The sequence below is a fragment of the Pseudochaenichthys georgianus genome, chromosome 17 (assembly GCF_902827115.2).
Source record: "Pseudochaenichthys georgianus chromosome 17, fPseGeo1.2, whole genome shotgun sequence".
Lineage (NCBI taxonomy): Eukaryota > Metazoa > Chordata > Actinopteri > Perciformes > Channichthyidae > Pseudochaenichthys > Pseudochaenichthys georgianus.
Window position 1 is genome coordinate 24,044,173 of NC_047519.1, and position 17,269 is coordinate 24,061,441.

The following is a 17,269-nucleotide window of genomic DNA, read 5'->3' on the forward strand; positions in this document are numbered from 1 at the left end:
ATTTTTTTTTTGTGTTATTCATTTCACTTCAAAAGGATGCCCCATTTATAGTCACATGCATATGCTTTGATTTAGCCTGTATATAACCTCTCTTTAATGGAGTTTATAACATTAATTGTTTCAATGAGAATTAGGCCTTAACTAACTGTTTTTATGTGTACATGGATACTTGTTGGTTTAAAATATCACAAATCAAACCTTTTGTTTGAGACTTTAACAATGCACCTTGATAACAGAGTAGGACTGTTTGACCAGTGTATTTAACGAGCAAACAGTTTGTAAGTTAGCTTGTCTACATTTGTGATAACGGTCCTGACCCCTGAGCTCTTTGCAGGGTCACAGATAATCACACACAAACACATTCAAAATGACAAGCACCGACCACAGAATCACTTTTTTCATTCAATTTATTTTGTTAGTTAAATTTCTATAGCAGGTGAGGGAACATAACGGTCACATAAGGGTTTTTTCTTGAGCATAGTTTTCAGAAGTCACAGTGTTTTAGACATGGACAAGAACATTTAAAAAAAAAAACTGACAATGAAGAAGGAAGGGCCAAGAGGAAACTTAAAAACAAGGTGTTACAGTGACACAATCCTACACACCTTCTCCTTCATGATCCTCCAACTGCCCCCTTTGCTCCACCAAAAAAAGGCCTCTGCTCTAAAGTGTTGTCAACCCCTCCCTCCCACAACCCCCAATCCCAAAATGCAAACAAAACAAAGCAACAAAACAAAAAAGAACTCAGCAACAAATAGATATATTTATATATAATATATATTCACTCTTTAAAAATAGAACTTCAGTCTAGATACTAACATCTGTACAAACTACAAAAATAAAATTTTAATATAAATAATTTATATGGCATGACATTAACATTTTTTCTTGAAATAAACTACAAACCAATGCAGGAGCTTCCCCCTCGATCCCCCTCCCTTTTACACTCCTCACCGCTGTATGACAACACCTGCTGGCGGTCTACGGTCTGATCAACTGTGAATGGTGCTTTGCTCATTCTGTTTAATTATTCATAACTGCACAGTAGCTACTTAACTTTTCTTTCATATGTACAAAAGAAACCAAAGCTGCCACTTAAAAGAAAAAATGATATTAAAAAATAGATCCGCAAGTTTTTCCCTGCAATTTAACCTGGCAGTGATGAGACCAATATTGAACAACAATAACAACAACGAAAACGTTGTAAACCGTAAAAATTACATGAGAGTCCTAAGAAGGGATGAAACTGTATTGTGTAATATTATGAGGTTTGTATTAGCATAAGATTGAGACATTAGAAAGTGAGCAGGTTGGAGCATTATAAAGACTAAACCAGTTTACATCATATTTGCAACAACATGAACGTGTTACAACCCTAAGGCAGCCAGCAAAGAAAAAAGAAGAAAATTATTATTATTATTACAAAATAAAATCACTCCCTTTCATTCGATTTTTTATAATTCCCTTTCAAAGTATTATCAGTAGGTGAACAATTGTCAAACACAAAGTGACAAATGTGAACTTCACCCACTGTAGAGCATACAAAAACTGCTGAAGAAAATATCATCTTATCACAGCTCCTTCAAGTAGTTTAAAACTGCAGAGGATGTTGGGACACCCAGAAAAAGATTTGACATTAAAATAGAATTAGGTGTGACCCTGCCAGATAGATTGACAGATGAAGGTCGACTACTGCTTCTTGACAAACATTCTGTGTCTGGACGAGACAAAACACATTAACACCAAAGCGAGAGGACATAATACTGAGCGCTGATTGCTGTGATAATAAGAAAAATGGGACAAATTGAAGGCACGACGGTTACTACTGAAAACAGTATGTGCTGTCGAATTCTCTGCTTTTAGACAGAGAAGATCTAAAATTGAAATACAACAGAGAGTGTGTCAGATGCAGAACATCTCACAGTAAAATACTGTTTATAATATACTGAATTAAACCAGAGGGGGAAGAGGGGGTGCTGCATTTTTTTAAGGCAAATCACTTACAATTATTTTGAAGTGTAGCAGCAAAAAAGGAAAAAAAAGAACATAACATTTCAAATAGATTTCAAACACTGACCATGTAAGTTCAATAGTCTAATATCTTAATAACATCTGACTTTTTGTGGACACTTTTTACATATAGCACATTTTATTCTATACACTGTGGGGCGAAAAGAAAATCAACCGCTCCACGAAAAAAATAATCTTATACATCTGAACTTTTACACAAGAGTATACCCAAGTTATACAGTACTCTTTTAAATAGCTTCCTTCTTTTTTAGTATTAAAATATATACTCATAGATTTATATAATTCTTAAAACGTCCTTTTTTTCTTAATATGTCCATGAAATAAATCCTCTCCTTTGTGTAAGAATTCTATGTACAGTTGAGAGTTCAAGACGTGACGTGACGCCATGCGAAGCGTCAAGGTGCTCAGGGGCAGCAGCCAGAGACTCGGCGACAGAAGGCTTGTGAGAAAGTCTAGCAATCTTTAGTTACCTGGATCCTCAACCCACCTAGAGCAGAAAAACACAGAAGAGAGGAAAAAGGTTAGATATTGCTAAACAGCATTCAAGCGCAGAAAATAGATACTGGAAATCGTATTCAAAAAGCTAAATGTAATTCTTGATTTGTTTTACGGTTATGGTCAGTTTCTATATGCATGTTTAGAGGATTATAATTGCACTAAATTTAAGATTGACTGGTTACTAACTCACCTTGTGTCTTGCCGAGTTTATGCTCTGTCTGGCTCTGTGTTGCTTCCAAGTCCTGGAGCTCTAAAGAGTCTCTTTTACATGAATAAAAGTTTGTTTTGTCACCACGAGTCCTCTTAGCAGCCTCAAAATAGTCCGACTCACTGTCCGTTTCAAAACCTTCATGCATGTAGCCTTGGTAAGCCGCCCCCGGCAAGGTAGGGTGCACAGCCACCGTCACCGAAGCTGTGGCTGTTACCGTGGTAACAGGCCCCCCCATGGAGACTTGTTGCATCGGCAGGGCGGAGCTGCTATTAGTATAGCTTGGCCCTTTAGTCCTGTTTGGCTGAGGCCCTCTGCCGTTCTGCAGCCTGGGGCCGCTTTGACAAGTCCTCCCATGTAAGTGAGGTCTGTCGCTGGGTAAGTGTTGTGCCGAGAGCCTCTGGAGGCCCGGCTGCTTGTTTCCATCCCAGCATGTAACCTGGGATCCATTGTGGGAAGATTCATTTAGCAGTTCGATCCTTCCACCAGTTCCTGCTACATTTTCTCTGAACGGCTTCACCACCTACAACAAAAAAATGTCATCGTTAACTTCTAGAAGAACACATGAATTTGAAGAACAGACAGGAAGTGGTTTCTATCTTATCTGTGTGGACATGCAGCGTACCGTAAGTTTGGGGAAGCTTGGGTTCTTGCTGGCTTCCAGCAGTATGTGAGATGTTGCAGTTGGAACGCCGGATTCTATGTACGCACTCCGATCACAGTACTTGTAATCCTCCTCCCCAATCCCTGAAGTGGTGGTCATCTCCGAGTAATACTCCGAGTCTGAAGACTCTGAAAAAGCCTGTTGACGAGACACCCGCGGGTTGTGGTGGCCCGTGTAGTATCCATGGTGGGTCATCGGTGGGGGCAGTGGGGGTTCAGGGGAAGGCGCCGGCAGGCGGCTGGCATTATCAACCAGGGTGACCTCAGACGGGGGTCCCATCAAGGACAAGAGGACCGGCAGAAGAACCAAGCCGTTCAGCATCCCCAAAAGAGTGAGGATGGCCAACACAGCAAAGAAATACCTGAAGAACGAAGAGAAAAGGGACGTTAGTTTGAACATGAACCTAAAGGAGACACAGTTAGTGGCAGAACAAAATAGTTTCCTTTATCCAATCTCTCTTGGGACACACAGTCACAGTCACACAGGCCCACAATCCTTTCATTCTTATTTTCCTTTGCATGGTTTTTAGGGATCTGGCCAAAGTTCAGATGAGTTTAGTATCAGAAAAACTCGTGAAAATGTTGACAACAATTAACATTTGACGTAAATTTTAATTTTATGCATTTTAGTGCGACAAGGAAATACCAGTTACCAGATGTTTTATATGGACACACAAACACATATGCACATCTCTAAACTCACACACAGTTGGCACATGAGGAAGGGAAGTAGCTCAGGGGAAGAAGTCAGGGAAAGCCCAGTGTTTGTGTATCAAAGGCATGGGGGCAAATCTGATTCCCACTCAGTCCAACTAAAACATGCTTTGATGCCTCTACTGCGGCCGCTACAAGACTTGTCTCTCTCTGTTTTTCAGTGAGTGTGTGCGTTTCTTTGCGTGTGCGTGCATCTCAGTGGAGCTTTGAGGAGGCCAGGGGTGGAGGCAGGCCACAAGAAAGAGCTCCCCAAGAAAATTAGAGAGGACTCCACTTAAACACTAACAGAAAGCAGAAAGAGAGAGAGAGACAGTAAGATGCTAACCACCAGCCAGACTTAAAGAGGTAAAAGAAAAAGGGAGGAATAAAATGATTGTTGGAACGAAGGGGAAAAAAGCTAACAAGGATGGGAATAATAGCTGTGTGGTGTTCTGGAAACAAGCTACTCTATCCCTGAATGGACTTCCACAATTATTATTACTACTACTTCACTTGGCAAAGGTCACTCTTCAGGAAAAAGTTGAAGGTTTGCATGTTGGGTGGGATTTCACAATTTCCTTATTCGCACCAATTTCAGCCCCCAACTCTCTCTGAAATACTTTGTTCTTTAACCTCTGTTCTTGTTTTTTTTTCCTTTACAAGAAGCAAAACACGTCATCCTAACCACTTTTGACAAAACACTTCAGGGGGATATTTTCATTTTCTTGCTGTCTGCTCAACCCATGACTGCCTTTCAACCACACACAGATATTTTATCTGAACGCTTTATTGAATCAAAGCACAGATGCTGAAATCAAAAATAGCTTGTCACCGTTTTACGGCACAGCCTTTGCCTCTAACTTGCTTTATTCCAAAACAACAGTTTTACAGAGTGAAACAAAACAAAAAAAGGGAAGAGTAAGACAGAAAGAAAGAAAGTGAGACGTTTGTGGGACCTCCAACAGTGTCTCGCTGTTAGGAATTCTGTTGTTTATATAAACTGTAATCTTTTCCATTCGTTGTCAGGGCCTGGGGAGCTGCGAGTGTATGAGAAGGAGATCGTAAGTGTTTACATGTCTGTACATATGTGCATTTCTTTTGTGTGTGTGTGTGTGTGTGTGTGTGTGTGTGTGTGTGTGTGTGTGTGTGTGTGTGTGTGTGTGTGTGCACTATGTGGTCCGCATGTGTGTGCATGAGAGAGAGAGAGAGAGAGAGAGAGAGAGAGAGAGAGAGAGAGAGAGAGAGAGAGAGAGAGAGAGAGAGAGAGAGAGAGAGGACTGAGCACAGCTATGCTTGCTGTTTATTCAGTGCATTACAAGGCCAGGGGATGTTTACAGCGGTATATTTATGCTGCTCCCCAGCTAGCCAGCTCTGGCTTGCCCCATTCACCCGACCACAGCTACAGCTAAACAAGACCTCCAACAGAGATACTAGACCCTTCTGTCTCTCTTTCTCACCCCTTCCTCTGAAAAGGATCTCTCACAGATGCATGGGAGAAAAGAAGAAAACAAAGTGCTGAAAACGGTTCCCTCTGACTTTCTTATTCCCAGTCCTACATCATATTTACACTAAATGTTTCCCTATTCTTTAAAGGAAGCCACCATCAAAGTATTTCTCCTCCTTTCCATGCTTCTGTCTCTGCAGAAAAACTGGGCTTTTTATGTCATGGAGGCCTGTTGCAGTCTGTGAGCTCAAGGCTGTGGTTTCGGGTTTGGGCCTAGACCACATTCAGCTGAAAAACATTGAGCTATTTGCCTTTTTTCCACTCTGACCATGAAACAGTGGTAGAAAACGCACAAAAGTACACACTATGTGCACGCAGACACACACACTGAGGGGAGTGATGTCTGTTGGTGGGCTTCAGACCATCTGACTGCCTGACCGGTTCAAATTTAGCTCCAATTTTTATTATGGCACCCAACGTGGAGGGACAGAATGCCAAACGGATGATAGGAATTTTTACAGATTCCCCCTTGTATGTGTGAAAGAAACGCAGTGAAAGAGAGGGAGAGAGGGAAAGACATCACCCAGTGGGTAGCAGAACACTTCCATGTTTACGAGCAGCTGCTACACACCCTTGATGTTTTCCCCATTTGTTGTGCTGTGAGGTTGAGGAGACGGGTGTGTGTGCTCAGAGTGACAGAACCAGGTGCATGTTTGTCACTCTGTGTGTGTGTGTGTGTGTGTGTGTGTGTGTGTGTGTGTGTGTGTGTGTGCATAAATAGGGGTATAACATTTCCACCTGCATGCAACCCTGACCCCCCACTAAGCTTCCTCCCAAAGTAATGATGGACAACTGGCTCCTTACAAATACAAGCGCACGCACGCACGCACGCACGCACGCACACACACACACACACACACACACACACACACACACACACACACACTAGTGGCGCAAAACCAAAACATTAAAAAGGTAACAAATGGGCTGTAGAGGCTGTGTGAGTTAGCAGCGTCACTCATAAGAAAACACACACACACACACACACACACACAGATGCAGACACACACTGCTTCTCACCTCATGATGAAGTCAAACTCTGACCCTGCCAGCATGAGAATGCCCAGCAGCGTGGAGATCGCTCCGTCGACCACCGGAGCAAACATGTGCTCCAGAGCCACTGCCGAGCGCTTGTTTCTGTTGCCAATCGCTGTCAGGAAGCCCTGCGGCGGAGGGGAGAAGAAATTAGTTGGAAATCTTGCCGATCACACAAAAGTAGTGCTTGCGGCGAGGCTTGGCATTCCTGCAATTTGGTTTTGTTGGGGATTATTACACTACACTACAAGACAGTACACTATGCTTGAAAGCTGCCAGCATGAACCAGGAAGCCAAATGTTTCCTTGTAAATCTTTAATCACACTTAGTTTACCTTTTTTGACTTTCCATTTCAGGCATTAAGCCACAGGACATTTAACAACAACTTAAATGTTTGCAATGCAGCTTATTGCTTTCTATAAACTGGTAATTATAAATCCTTGTTGCAAGAAAAATACATTCAATAATAGTACATCTTAAATGATGTGGTCACACCTCAGTCTGTAGTAGGTATTTAACATTAAGACCAAGGCATCAGGTTTCAAGTAAAGTATGGTGTTTAATTACAGTTAACCGCCTATGTGTGCTCTTGCTCTGTGCTGGGTCTTCACTTACCAGTGCAATGTGAACGGTAAACTCCACTCCGATGCCCACCGAGGCGATCAGGATGACTACAGGGATGGCGCTCAGCTTGATGCCAATTAGACCCATGATGCCAAACAGCTCCACTGTCATCATAGCCAAGATAAACACCTGCAATGAAAACATGGAAACAAAGTGTTATAAACTAAATCATTTTCAGCTGCCAGTATTTGAGAAGCATAGGATGATGAGGAAACAAGCAGTAAAACCAAAATAAAAGCATGTGAACAATAAAAGCAAATATGCCTCTCCTAAGTGACTGAATTGAGCCCTTTTGCCTCTTCACCCCACACCATCTTTGACCCTGTGCTCAGGGTCTCAACCACATGGCATCAAATTACCCGGCCCGAGGCTAATACCTTCCCCTCCTCCCTCCCCCTTTCTTTCTCAGAGGTGGTTGAAATGATTGACAGCGAATGAGACAACAGAGTGTGGGCACTCTGTCACTACCAGAGCACCGTAGATACATCTGTCTGTGTTTGTGAAGAACAAATTACCTAGTTTTTCACTAGATAGCAGCCTGTTTCCTTTTTTTTGTTATTGTTTCCGACATTTTAATGAAACATCTTGCAGTGTAATGCCTTGTTTTGGCTGACTCATAATCTTAATTGTAAACGTGCAAAGTTACTGTAAACCGCAACACAAACAACAACAACAAGTCTTAGAGAACAAGGAGGAGAAATATGTTCCCGGTCAAAAGGAGCTTTTGATCCCAGCGGGGGCTTCGAGTTTGGGCACGGTTAAATTGGAAATGATAGAAGCCGTTTTTACTGCTCGACCACATACAGGCAGGGTGAAACCTTCGTAGGCAGGCTGATGTTTGGAAACTGTACGTGCATGTACCGTGCCTCTCCCTCTCTGTCTGAGGAGACTGTGTTATGTTGCTGTCTCAATCAGTGCTGCTAGGGACCACTACCTAAATTGAACACATTCTAACTGAAACTGGCACTGTTGTTGAGCTACAGCCCCCCCAATGTTCAGGGACATGTGGATCTGTGTATTTGTGGGCCCTTAAGGACCACCAGTCCCACCAGCTTGTGTGTGAAATGTTTTCCAACTGCTGAACACTTAGACTGTCTCTTTCCCTCTTTCTCACAATTTCTCCCTCCCTCCCACACACACACAAAAACACACACACACACACTCACACACGCACACACACACACACACACACACACACACACACACACACACACACACACACACACACACACACACACACACACACACACACACACACACACACACACACACACACACACACACACACACACACACACACACACACACACACACACACACACACACACACACACACACACACACACACACACACACACACACACACACACACACACACCCCTGATGGATGGGTTGAGCAGGCCAAGGTCGCAACTGGGCAGATCTGTCCTGTCCTTAAGTCTCTCCCTCTCCCCCTGACAAAAGCAGTAAGGGAGTTGGAGGTAGAGGCTTCAGGAGGGCAAAGTCTTTCTTGCTCCTTTGCATTTCCTTTTCTATGGCCGGCCCAGCCTACATTAGAATGACAAAGGTCCCCGTGTGTGTGTGTGTGTGTGTGTGTGTGTGTGTGTGTGTGTGTGTGTGTGTGTGTGTGTGTGTGTGTGTGTGTGTGTGTGTGTGTGTGTGTGTGTACTGGCCCTCCGCAGAGAAAAAGGGGCCCCCTAGACAGCGTTATTGAGCTGTGCTGAGAAGGGGTGAGAAAAAAGTGAGAGGAGGAAGGGGCTAATGATGTTGTTGAGGTAGCATGAGTGGAAGGATGAGGAGAAGTTATGATGAAGAGTTGTACAGAAAACGGATTGCTTGCTTACAATGATGCCGGCAGTCCAGGGGTTGAGCAGGAGCATCGCACAGACCAGGAAGGTGCAGGCCAGAACCACGCTGATGGCCAGCAGGAACCAGTGTCTGAGGCCAATGTACTGCTCCCAGAACAGGAATGGGTATCCGTTAGGGTAGTTTAACACGCCTTTGCGTCTAAATTCGTCGCAGATGGACCGCACGCTCTCGATAGCCTCCACAAAATCGCTGGCCTGGCGAAGTCCGTTTAGGTAAAAGGGGAACTGAGCAAACTCCAGGGGCTCTGCAGCTGGGACTGAAGAGAAGATGAAGATAAAAGTCAGATTTAGTATGATTTACTATTTAGATTTTATCCATTTTTGCCAAAAGAAATGGTTGAAATAGGATACTTACTGCGTAGATTCTCTCCTGTGGTGTCATACTTGTCGTGAATCCACTCACGAGGATGGGGGTAGAAGTTGGCCTGGGAGGCTGCGTAGCCCAGAGGATCATTACTGACCCAGACTGTGAGGTAAATGTAGAACACCTCTGCAGGGATCAAACCCTCTGCATCCACCAGCCGACGAGCAGTCAGCTACAGAAAGGCAATTCAGAAATACTGAATTAATGGACATTCATGTATTGCGTTGTGCTCAAAATGACAGCTGATAATGTATTAGTTCACTAAGCCACACAAGTGGATTCCTTTTTAGAGCTCTCACAGACATACCTGGCTGTAGTTGAAAGGCTCTTTCTTGGAGCCGGTCTGGATGAGAAGCTTGTACGCCAGCGCTCCGTCCTCTGTGCCGTTACGATAGCTGTCAGAGGTAATCCTGCCTGCGAGCCAGTCAGCATCAAAAGCAGACTGAAGACCTACGTGTGAGATAAGACATGCAGAAAAGAAGAGAAAAAATGAGTGTGGTGGTCATTTATAAATATTGACATTATAAACATTATCATGAAATTATAGCAGATTTCCATTTATCTCTCTAGTGGCTGTGGTGTTGAACATGTAAAATATCAAGTTTCCTTTTCATCTGGCGGAGATTTCACAGTTTAGTTATCACTTCCTCCTGACTGGGCCTATGTAGCCTGAGGACACACACCCACACACAAATGCAAAGATAACCTACGACCCCAACCCCTCTACTTGCACCACCCCTGAGCCCAGGTGGACGAGGGTAAACAGCAGGGTTGAACTTTCATTCACCCCTTCGCACATTTTCACCTCTGTGAACACACGCACTCATTCACGCCTGTCCTGAGTAAAGAGAGCGCACCTGAAAAAACCGGTTGCACCCTTTACCAGATCCCGACATCATTATCAAAAACTCTCAGGGGAACAGAGAACCTTATTGCCTGACTGACTCAAAAGATAATAACATTACTGAGCTTGTATTCCTACCTCTGAGCCAGTCCTGGAAGTAGTGCAGCCACATGCGGGGCAGTTTGCTGTCGCTGTCTCTGACCACATATTTCACAGAGTTGAAGGCGTTGTGCAGCTGAATCAGCAGCCTCTGTGACCGGGCGTAATCAAATCCATCCATAGTGACCAGGTACATGTTGTAGAAGGAGAAATACTTGAACTGGGCGTCGATGAAGTCATACTCCTTGGTGTCACGTGGCACAATGTCAGTTAGGTAGAGGCCGTCATGCACCATGGTGGTCCCGTACAGGCTGAGACCCAGGAGGCCCAGAAAGAGAACCACCACGATGGCTTTGCTTTTAGGCTTGAGGAGCAGAGGGGCATACTTGTCTCTGGCGAAGCTGGAAAGGTTCCAGTGCATGAAAGGGAGTGGGACGCACTCCTTTCCCGATTTGGAATCCTCCACATGGGCTAGGAGGTCCCGTGTGGAGCTGGAGGTAGGGGTGAAGAGTTGGGAGCCATAGGGGTCTGGCACTGAGGTGGTGGTGGGGGAAGGTGTGACGGCTAGAGGAAGGAAATACAGTTAGGAAAATAGAGCTTGTAATTCATTACTGGTTTCAGAGACTGCTTTATACAAAATAAAATAGTTGTCTGGATGTAAATATAGCTCTATTTACCTTGAGGATGGGACGTGGGGCATACGATGATGGAGGGAAGGCTGGTGGAGATCTGTGAGGTAGGTGGTAAGATTGTGACAATATGCTGTCCTGCTGCGTCACACTGCGTGAACGCCTGCACCGTGGTGGTGATTTGAGTGCTGGTGGTGATTGTGGATCCCGCCGAGTACTGGTGCGTGTGCGTCGTTGCCGTGGTAGGCGTGGGCGGCTGCTCAGCGTCCGACAGCTCGTGAGGAGACAGGTGGATGACGCGGTCAGAGCAGGGGCTGTACAGGCAGCAGAGGACATCCAATCGCTTGTCCTCGCGCCGGTGGAGGTCCAAACTCAGGATGGCAGGGAAGATGAGCAGCACCATGGCGAAGTTAAACACGACCACAATGGCTGCCTAAGGAGGGAAACAAAAAAAGAGAAAAAACAGAGTGAGAAAAGCCAGAGAACAGTATGTGAAATCACAGACACCACAACCCAGCTGGGGAGAGTCAGGGCTCCTTCTTCTTCTTTTTTTTTCTTTCTTGTATCTCAGACCACAGCCCAGAGAGTAAAGAAAAGCCTAACTCTAAATCACCAGCCAGGAATACTAAGCGAGCCAGAAGGGGAGAAGAAGAGAGGGAGAAGGAAGAAAAGAGCGCCAGAATGAAAGAACTACTAGAGAGAGTGAGAGAAAAGAGCGGGAGGGAATATATATGTTGCGAGTCTGAGCGAAACCATCACCCTTCACCACCAACTCCACTGCCTCCCCACTCACGCCAGCCCCTGAAGCTAACATTCTAACTGGCTTTGGTTTCCAGTATGTGTGTGTGCGTGCGTGTGTGTATTTTTGTGCTTGCTTGTGTGTTTCAGACCACCCACAGTTAGTCACAGATCAGAGCAAAGCGCCTTGACGGGCAAGTGATATACTGTTCCACTCCTCCCCCCTTCTCTCTCTTTCTGTTCATCACTCTCTTTGCTCTGGTTATTCCACATTTGAAACGTGCACGCACACACACACCCGAATTTTTTTGGCCCTGTAGGTGCAGCAGTAGTAAAACCAGGAACAAAGGCTTTCCTTGCTCTGAATGAATGTCACCTCTCTTAAGTTATCTCTTTCATTTTCAAAGGAGACTTCGGCCTCTTGGTGTGCGATTGTGTACATGTGTTTATGTCTGTGTGCATGCGTGTGGGGGTGTGTGTGCAAGACATACCTGCAAAGAGAATGCTCGCAAGGCCGGAATGGGTACGAGAGCAGCCATAAAGAATGCGATCATGTTGTTGATGGAAGTCAGGGCCACGCTGGTGCCGGTGCGACGCAAACAGTCTCCTGTCCGTTCCTTTAAAACAAAAAAAAGAGTGTTAAGAGGGAATGGGAGGAGAGGAGAGGAGGGGATATGAGAGGAGAGGAGAGGAAAATAGAGAATAGAGTCTTATAATTACCTTAAAGGGGATGTTAGTTCCAGCCACTGTGAAGGAATGAGCCAACAGAAACATGTCATCCACACCAATTCCAAGGGCCAGGAAGGGAAGCACCTTTGATGGGAAAGAGCCAGAATAAACAATGAACATCAAAATATGGCCTTAAAATCACAGAAAAGAGGACAACAATAAGGTATCAGTCCATTAAAGTATTGCATTTCCTTTGTGTTGTACCTGTGTAGTGGCAGCATTGAAGGAGAGGCCAAGCAGTGAGCAGAGACCCAGTCCTGCGGCCACTGACAGAGCCACCAACAGCACCCCGGCCAGCCCCACTGCACCCTGGGACTTGGAACAATCCCACCTTAGCATGGTCACACAGGCATAGGCGAGCTAGAGAGGAGAAATCCATATTACATATTGGTTATTTCCCAGTGAAGTTGAACTTTTTTCATTCATTTACGAGCCAAAATGTATTGATTTAAAATCAGTTATAATGCTCACCATGAGGAGGTATCCTCCGGCCACCCTGATGACGCTGACATCGGAGAATGATTTCATGATGTCGTTGAGGGTGGTGGTGGAGAAACCTTGGATGGACTGGCTGGAGTTGGATGGGATACTCTGATGGACCACCTGAATAAAAATAATTTAAGCATCATACAATTCTTAATTGTTCGGCACGTTACCAAAATAATTGTCAATTGTCAAGATAATTAAAGGAGGAGCAGAAATGCTAACTGAACTTATTTTCACATGCAAACACACTTCCTCCCTTTGACCAATGCTTCCCCAGGCCTCTCCTACAGCCCCATATTTCAGGGTCTACGAACAGAAAAAGCCCCCTTTTCCTTTGAAATGTGCATGTGTGTGAAAGTGAGTCTGTGTGTGTGTTTTTACATGTGCTAGCATGTGTGTGAGTGCGTGTGTATGTATGACAACTGAGGAGTAATGAGCACAGATGCCAGAGGTTGTGAGGTCAAAGGTGAAAGGGATGGGATCACATGGCTCGGGAGGCTACTCTCTCTCCACTCTGTGCCACAAATGGACCAATGGCCTCCAAAAGCCATTAACCTGTTCCCATTTAGTAATCATTTGCAATCTCAAATAGGTTTGTTTTTGTTGTTTTATGTGTCAGGAGGAGGTGTCGTGTCTCTGTGAGTTTACGTTTGAGTTTGTGACCCCTCCTCCCATGCATATGTCCCTCACTCTCCTCCCCCCTCCCACCCTCACCGTGGTGGGTGTCAGCTATCACAGCAACAGCTTGTTCCTATAACTAGGGCTCTGACAGAGAGAAATTGTTGGTCTACCACACACACACTCACACACACACACACACACACACACACACACACACACACACACACACACACACACACACACACACACACACACACACACACACACACACACACACACACACACACACACACACACACACACACACACACACACACACACACACACACACACACACACACACACACACACACACACACACACACTCGCACACACACATACTGGTCTGCCCTGCAATTGGCTTTACAAGGTAGTTGAAGACTGATGGAATTCAGACACTGCAAAAAAAATCCCACACAGTGTTTGTGTGCGTGTGAGTGAGTGTTCACTAAAGCACTAAAACATTGAGTGAGCATTTTAATAAACTTGTAATGTTCGCACCTCCACAAACTTCCTCTGCCAGGACTCCAGGATGGCGGTGGCCTTATCTTCATTCCAGTTTATGTCGTGGATCTCGTAGTCGTCTTTAAAGTGCTCGTACAGCTGCTTAGGACTCATCAACAGGAACATGGTTTGGAGAGCCTCCGCACTGTAAAACAACAAAATACAGATGTTCGTTTAGGATACCTCATAGATGTCTCTTTTTGCAACCATGGTTTATTATGTGTTGAGTTGAGTTGGAACCCTCCTCCACGGCATCATCCATCTCACGAATATCACATTCAAGTATTCCAGTCAGACTGTATAGATGTTTTTGGTATGCCTTTGCTTAACCTACACACTGGAACATGTCTGTCTGTGAATGGTTTAGGGCAGGTGCCTTTTTCTTCTAGGATCTCTCCGCCAGCCTGTCTGCCTGTCTTTCTGCCAATGTAAGCAGGTGTTATCTAGTCTGCCTGTCTGCTGGTCTCTCGGCTGCGATCCCAGATGTCCTCAGGTTTTCTTGGCACACAAGCAGCGAGTAGCAGCACTGCTGCTAAAAATGTGAAAGAAATTACCATAAATCACATCTAAGAGTAAGTAAGTAAGTGTGGCTGTTGCAGATGGGACTGGAATCCTCTTTCATTCAAGGCTCTGCCGGGCCTGTGTGGGTCATGATCTGGGCTTTAACCCAACGCTGTGAATCTATTTATATACCGGCCATGCTTTTAAATCCAGTTGTAGTCAATAGAAAAACACTAAAACTAAAGTAAGAAAAAACCTGGAGATAGTCATCTTAAAAGGTTTTTTCCCCCTCCTTCTATATCTTTTTCTTTTTGATACCTACACAAGAAATGTGTAACAGTGTGGGGGGCCTATCCTGGACCGGGGTCATACAGGAAACCGATGCCTCTCGGTACCAGGCATTCCTAGCATATGTCTGTTGGGTTATTAGGGGTTACACAGATTCCAGAGGCACGGTGGCTCACACGTTGACGGGCTGCCTGCCCCCCCTCCCCCTTCTTTTACTATCACATCCTCCAATAAGACAAGAGTAAACTTGAGACATATTCTGTAAAACTCCCCAGAATCTGAAGTGTGTGATCTTTCTCTACACACCTCAGCAGAATATCCTGGCTGCTCTTGACCCGACCTCCCAGGATCAGCTCCTCCTGCCAGTGCATAAACTTCCGGCTGAAACCATGGCAACCACCCTGGAGACGCCCGGCAATGTCAGGACTCTGAATGGACGAGCAGCAGAGGAACAGAAGGAAAAAAACAAATCAATATGTTAGTTTTTGTTGTAGTTGTGAGCGCTACCTTCATCCAATCTTTATACAATTTATATAATGATTGAAATGTGTGAGTTTACCTCTCCTAGCTCCTTGTTGGGCGCACTGAGAGGGCAGTCAGGGTCGGAGGGGTCTAAACAGGGCCTGTTCATGTAGGCATGTCCCACCTAAGAGATAAACAATGTTAGAAACGTCTCAGTATACGGGGAAAACGTATGCAAATAAGCACTTTGTTCATTCAGTAAATCTGTCAGTCTGTATTGTTTCCTACCTGTGCTTTGTCCAACATCTCCTTAAATCCTTCCAGTGAAGTGAACTGACTCAGCTCCTCCATCAGCTTGACTGGATCTAGATTCATCCACTGGATATCTGGCATGCCCCTGGAGAGCAAAGACACATACAATATGAGCATCAACCCAGACATATTTGACAATAACTTAAAGAAATAACTGTAAAATAACTTTATGCCTGCAAGGATGCATGGCTTTGCTTTCCTGCAAATCTTCACTGTGAGCAGAACAACTTTAATTCTTTCATTTCAGTTGAATTCTCTCTCCCTGGGCCGGGCTATGCAGGAGGCTAGCTGCAGATACAGGATAAAATAGCGTTTATTATCCTGTTTCACGCTGCCACAATGCCCAGGGAAAAGGCACGATGGCTGCCTGCTCGCTTCCATTCCTCAATGTCCTGCACTGAGTCATAACGATTACCTCTGACTCCCAAACATCTTGATAAGGAGGGAGGGAAGGGGAACGTTTGGGAGGATGGAGGGGAGGGATATAGGTGAGGAATGAGACGAGAAGCAAAGGGGGAAACCTCACACTTTTCTGTCTCTTCTGAGCATCACCTGTACTATCCCTCTTCGTCTTGAGAAAAAAGAAATCATAATTTGCTCTCTAGGAAAGTCTATGAATCTACCATAAACAAGCTTTTAGCTTTAACAGTATTCTTGCTGAAGGAACTAATATACATCTAGATTGTTTTACATGCATTGACCAATAAGTTAGCATGAATATAAAGCTAGATATCCTGCTTCCCCCCCCCCTTATTTATCTTTTAGAATATTATTCGCTTTTACTCAACAAAATAAATAATATCTTACATTATTGGCAAGATGTTTTGATTCAGAGCAGAGAAACACATATGATTGACAAGTTCTGCAGTCCAACAATGTAAGAAAGAAGAGGGACAGAAAGAGATAGAAATAAAAGAATCCCAAAGTATCCCAATCTCCCTCCAATGGCTCATGAAGAGAGCTCCTCTCATATTCCCACATACCAGGGTCCCTTTTGCTGCTGCTCGCAAAGACAAACTCCTTTATCAGCTAGTTTTTGCTTGAGTGAACCAGGCCTGGGCCCTTTTGTTTTTTCATAGATTGCTGCTCTTTGTTCTCCACAAGTTCTTTTTTTTTACTCTCTCTCTCTCTCTCTCTCTCCCTCTCTCCCTCTCCCTCTCTCCCTCTCTCCCTCCCTCTCTCTCTCTCTCTCTCTCTCTCTCTCTCCCTCTCTCTCTCTCTCTCTCTCTCTCTCTCTCTCTCTCTCTCTCTCTCTCCCTCCCTCTCCATCTCCATCTCCCTCTCTATCTCCCTCTTTTTTTGTTGCATTTAAAACCAGAGCTGAAGTGAAGCGGAAGCTGAGGGGGACACGGGCCTCAGTGACCACCACAAGTACCCTTCAGCTCCGCATGAGAAATGTGCAAATAAATCTATTAATAAATAACAACAGATGCTGAACACAGTGTGTGATTTACAGGAACACTTGGAAGACGTGTGCATCATCAAAGACCCTCTCTGAGGCCAACTGGGAGATGTTAAGGATGGGAAAC

The 17,269-nt window shown here is 44.7% G+C and overlaps 1 protein-coding gene across 1 annotated transcript in view; it reads right to left on the reverse strand.

Annotated features, from left to right (window-relative positions):
• Window positions 1-398: 398 nt before the first annotated feature.
• Window positions 399-17,269, reverse strand: part of ptch2 (patched 2) — a 29,103-nt gene continuing 12,232 nt past the window's right edge. The window contains exons 6-23 of the mRNA XM_034105446.2: window positions 15,717-15,825; window positions 15,526-15,612; window positions 15,273-15,394; window positions 14,175-14,322; window positions 12,999-13,130; window positions 12,732-12,887; window positions 12,519-12,611; window positions 12,290-12,415; window positions 11,109-11,493; window positions 10,471-10,995; window positions 9,796-9,938; window positions 9,480-9,660; window positions 9,101-9,381; window positions 7,248-7,385; window positions 6,618-6,760; window positions 3,363-3,762; window positions 2,720-3,260; window positions 399-2,518 (exon numbers count right to left, since the gene is read on the reverse strand). Of these exons, the coding sequence (XP_033961337.1) occupies window positions 2,484-2,518; window positions 2,720-3,260; window positions 3,363-3,762; window positions 6,618-6,760; window positions 7,248-7,385; window positions 9,101-9,381; window positions 9,480-9,660; window positions 9,796-9,938; window positions 10,471-10,995; window positions 11,109-11,493; window positions 12,290-12,415; window positions 12,519-12,611; window positions 12,732-12,887; window positions 12,999-13,130; window positions 14,175-14,322; window positions 15,273-15,394; window positions 15,526-15,612; window positions 15,717-15,825 (3,745 nt within the window). The 3' untranslated portion in view covers window positions 399-2,483. The remainder of the gene's footprint in view (window positions 2,519-2,719; window positions 3,261-3,362; window positions 3,763-6,617; window positions 6,761-7,247; window positions 7,386-9,100; window positions 9,382-9,479; window positions 9,661-9,795; window positions 9,939-10,470; window positions 10,996-11,108; window positions 11,494-12,289; window positions 12,416-12,518; window positions 12,612-12,731; window positions 12,888-12,998; window positions 13,131-14,174; window positions 14,323-15,272; window positions 15,395-15,525; window positions 15,613-15,716; window positions 15,826-17,269) is intronic.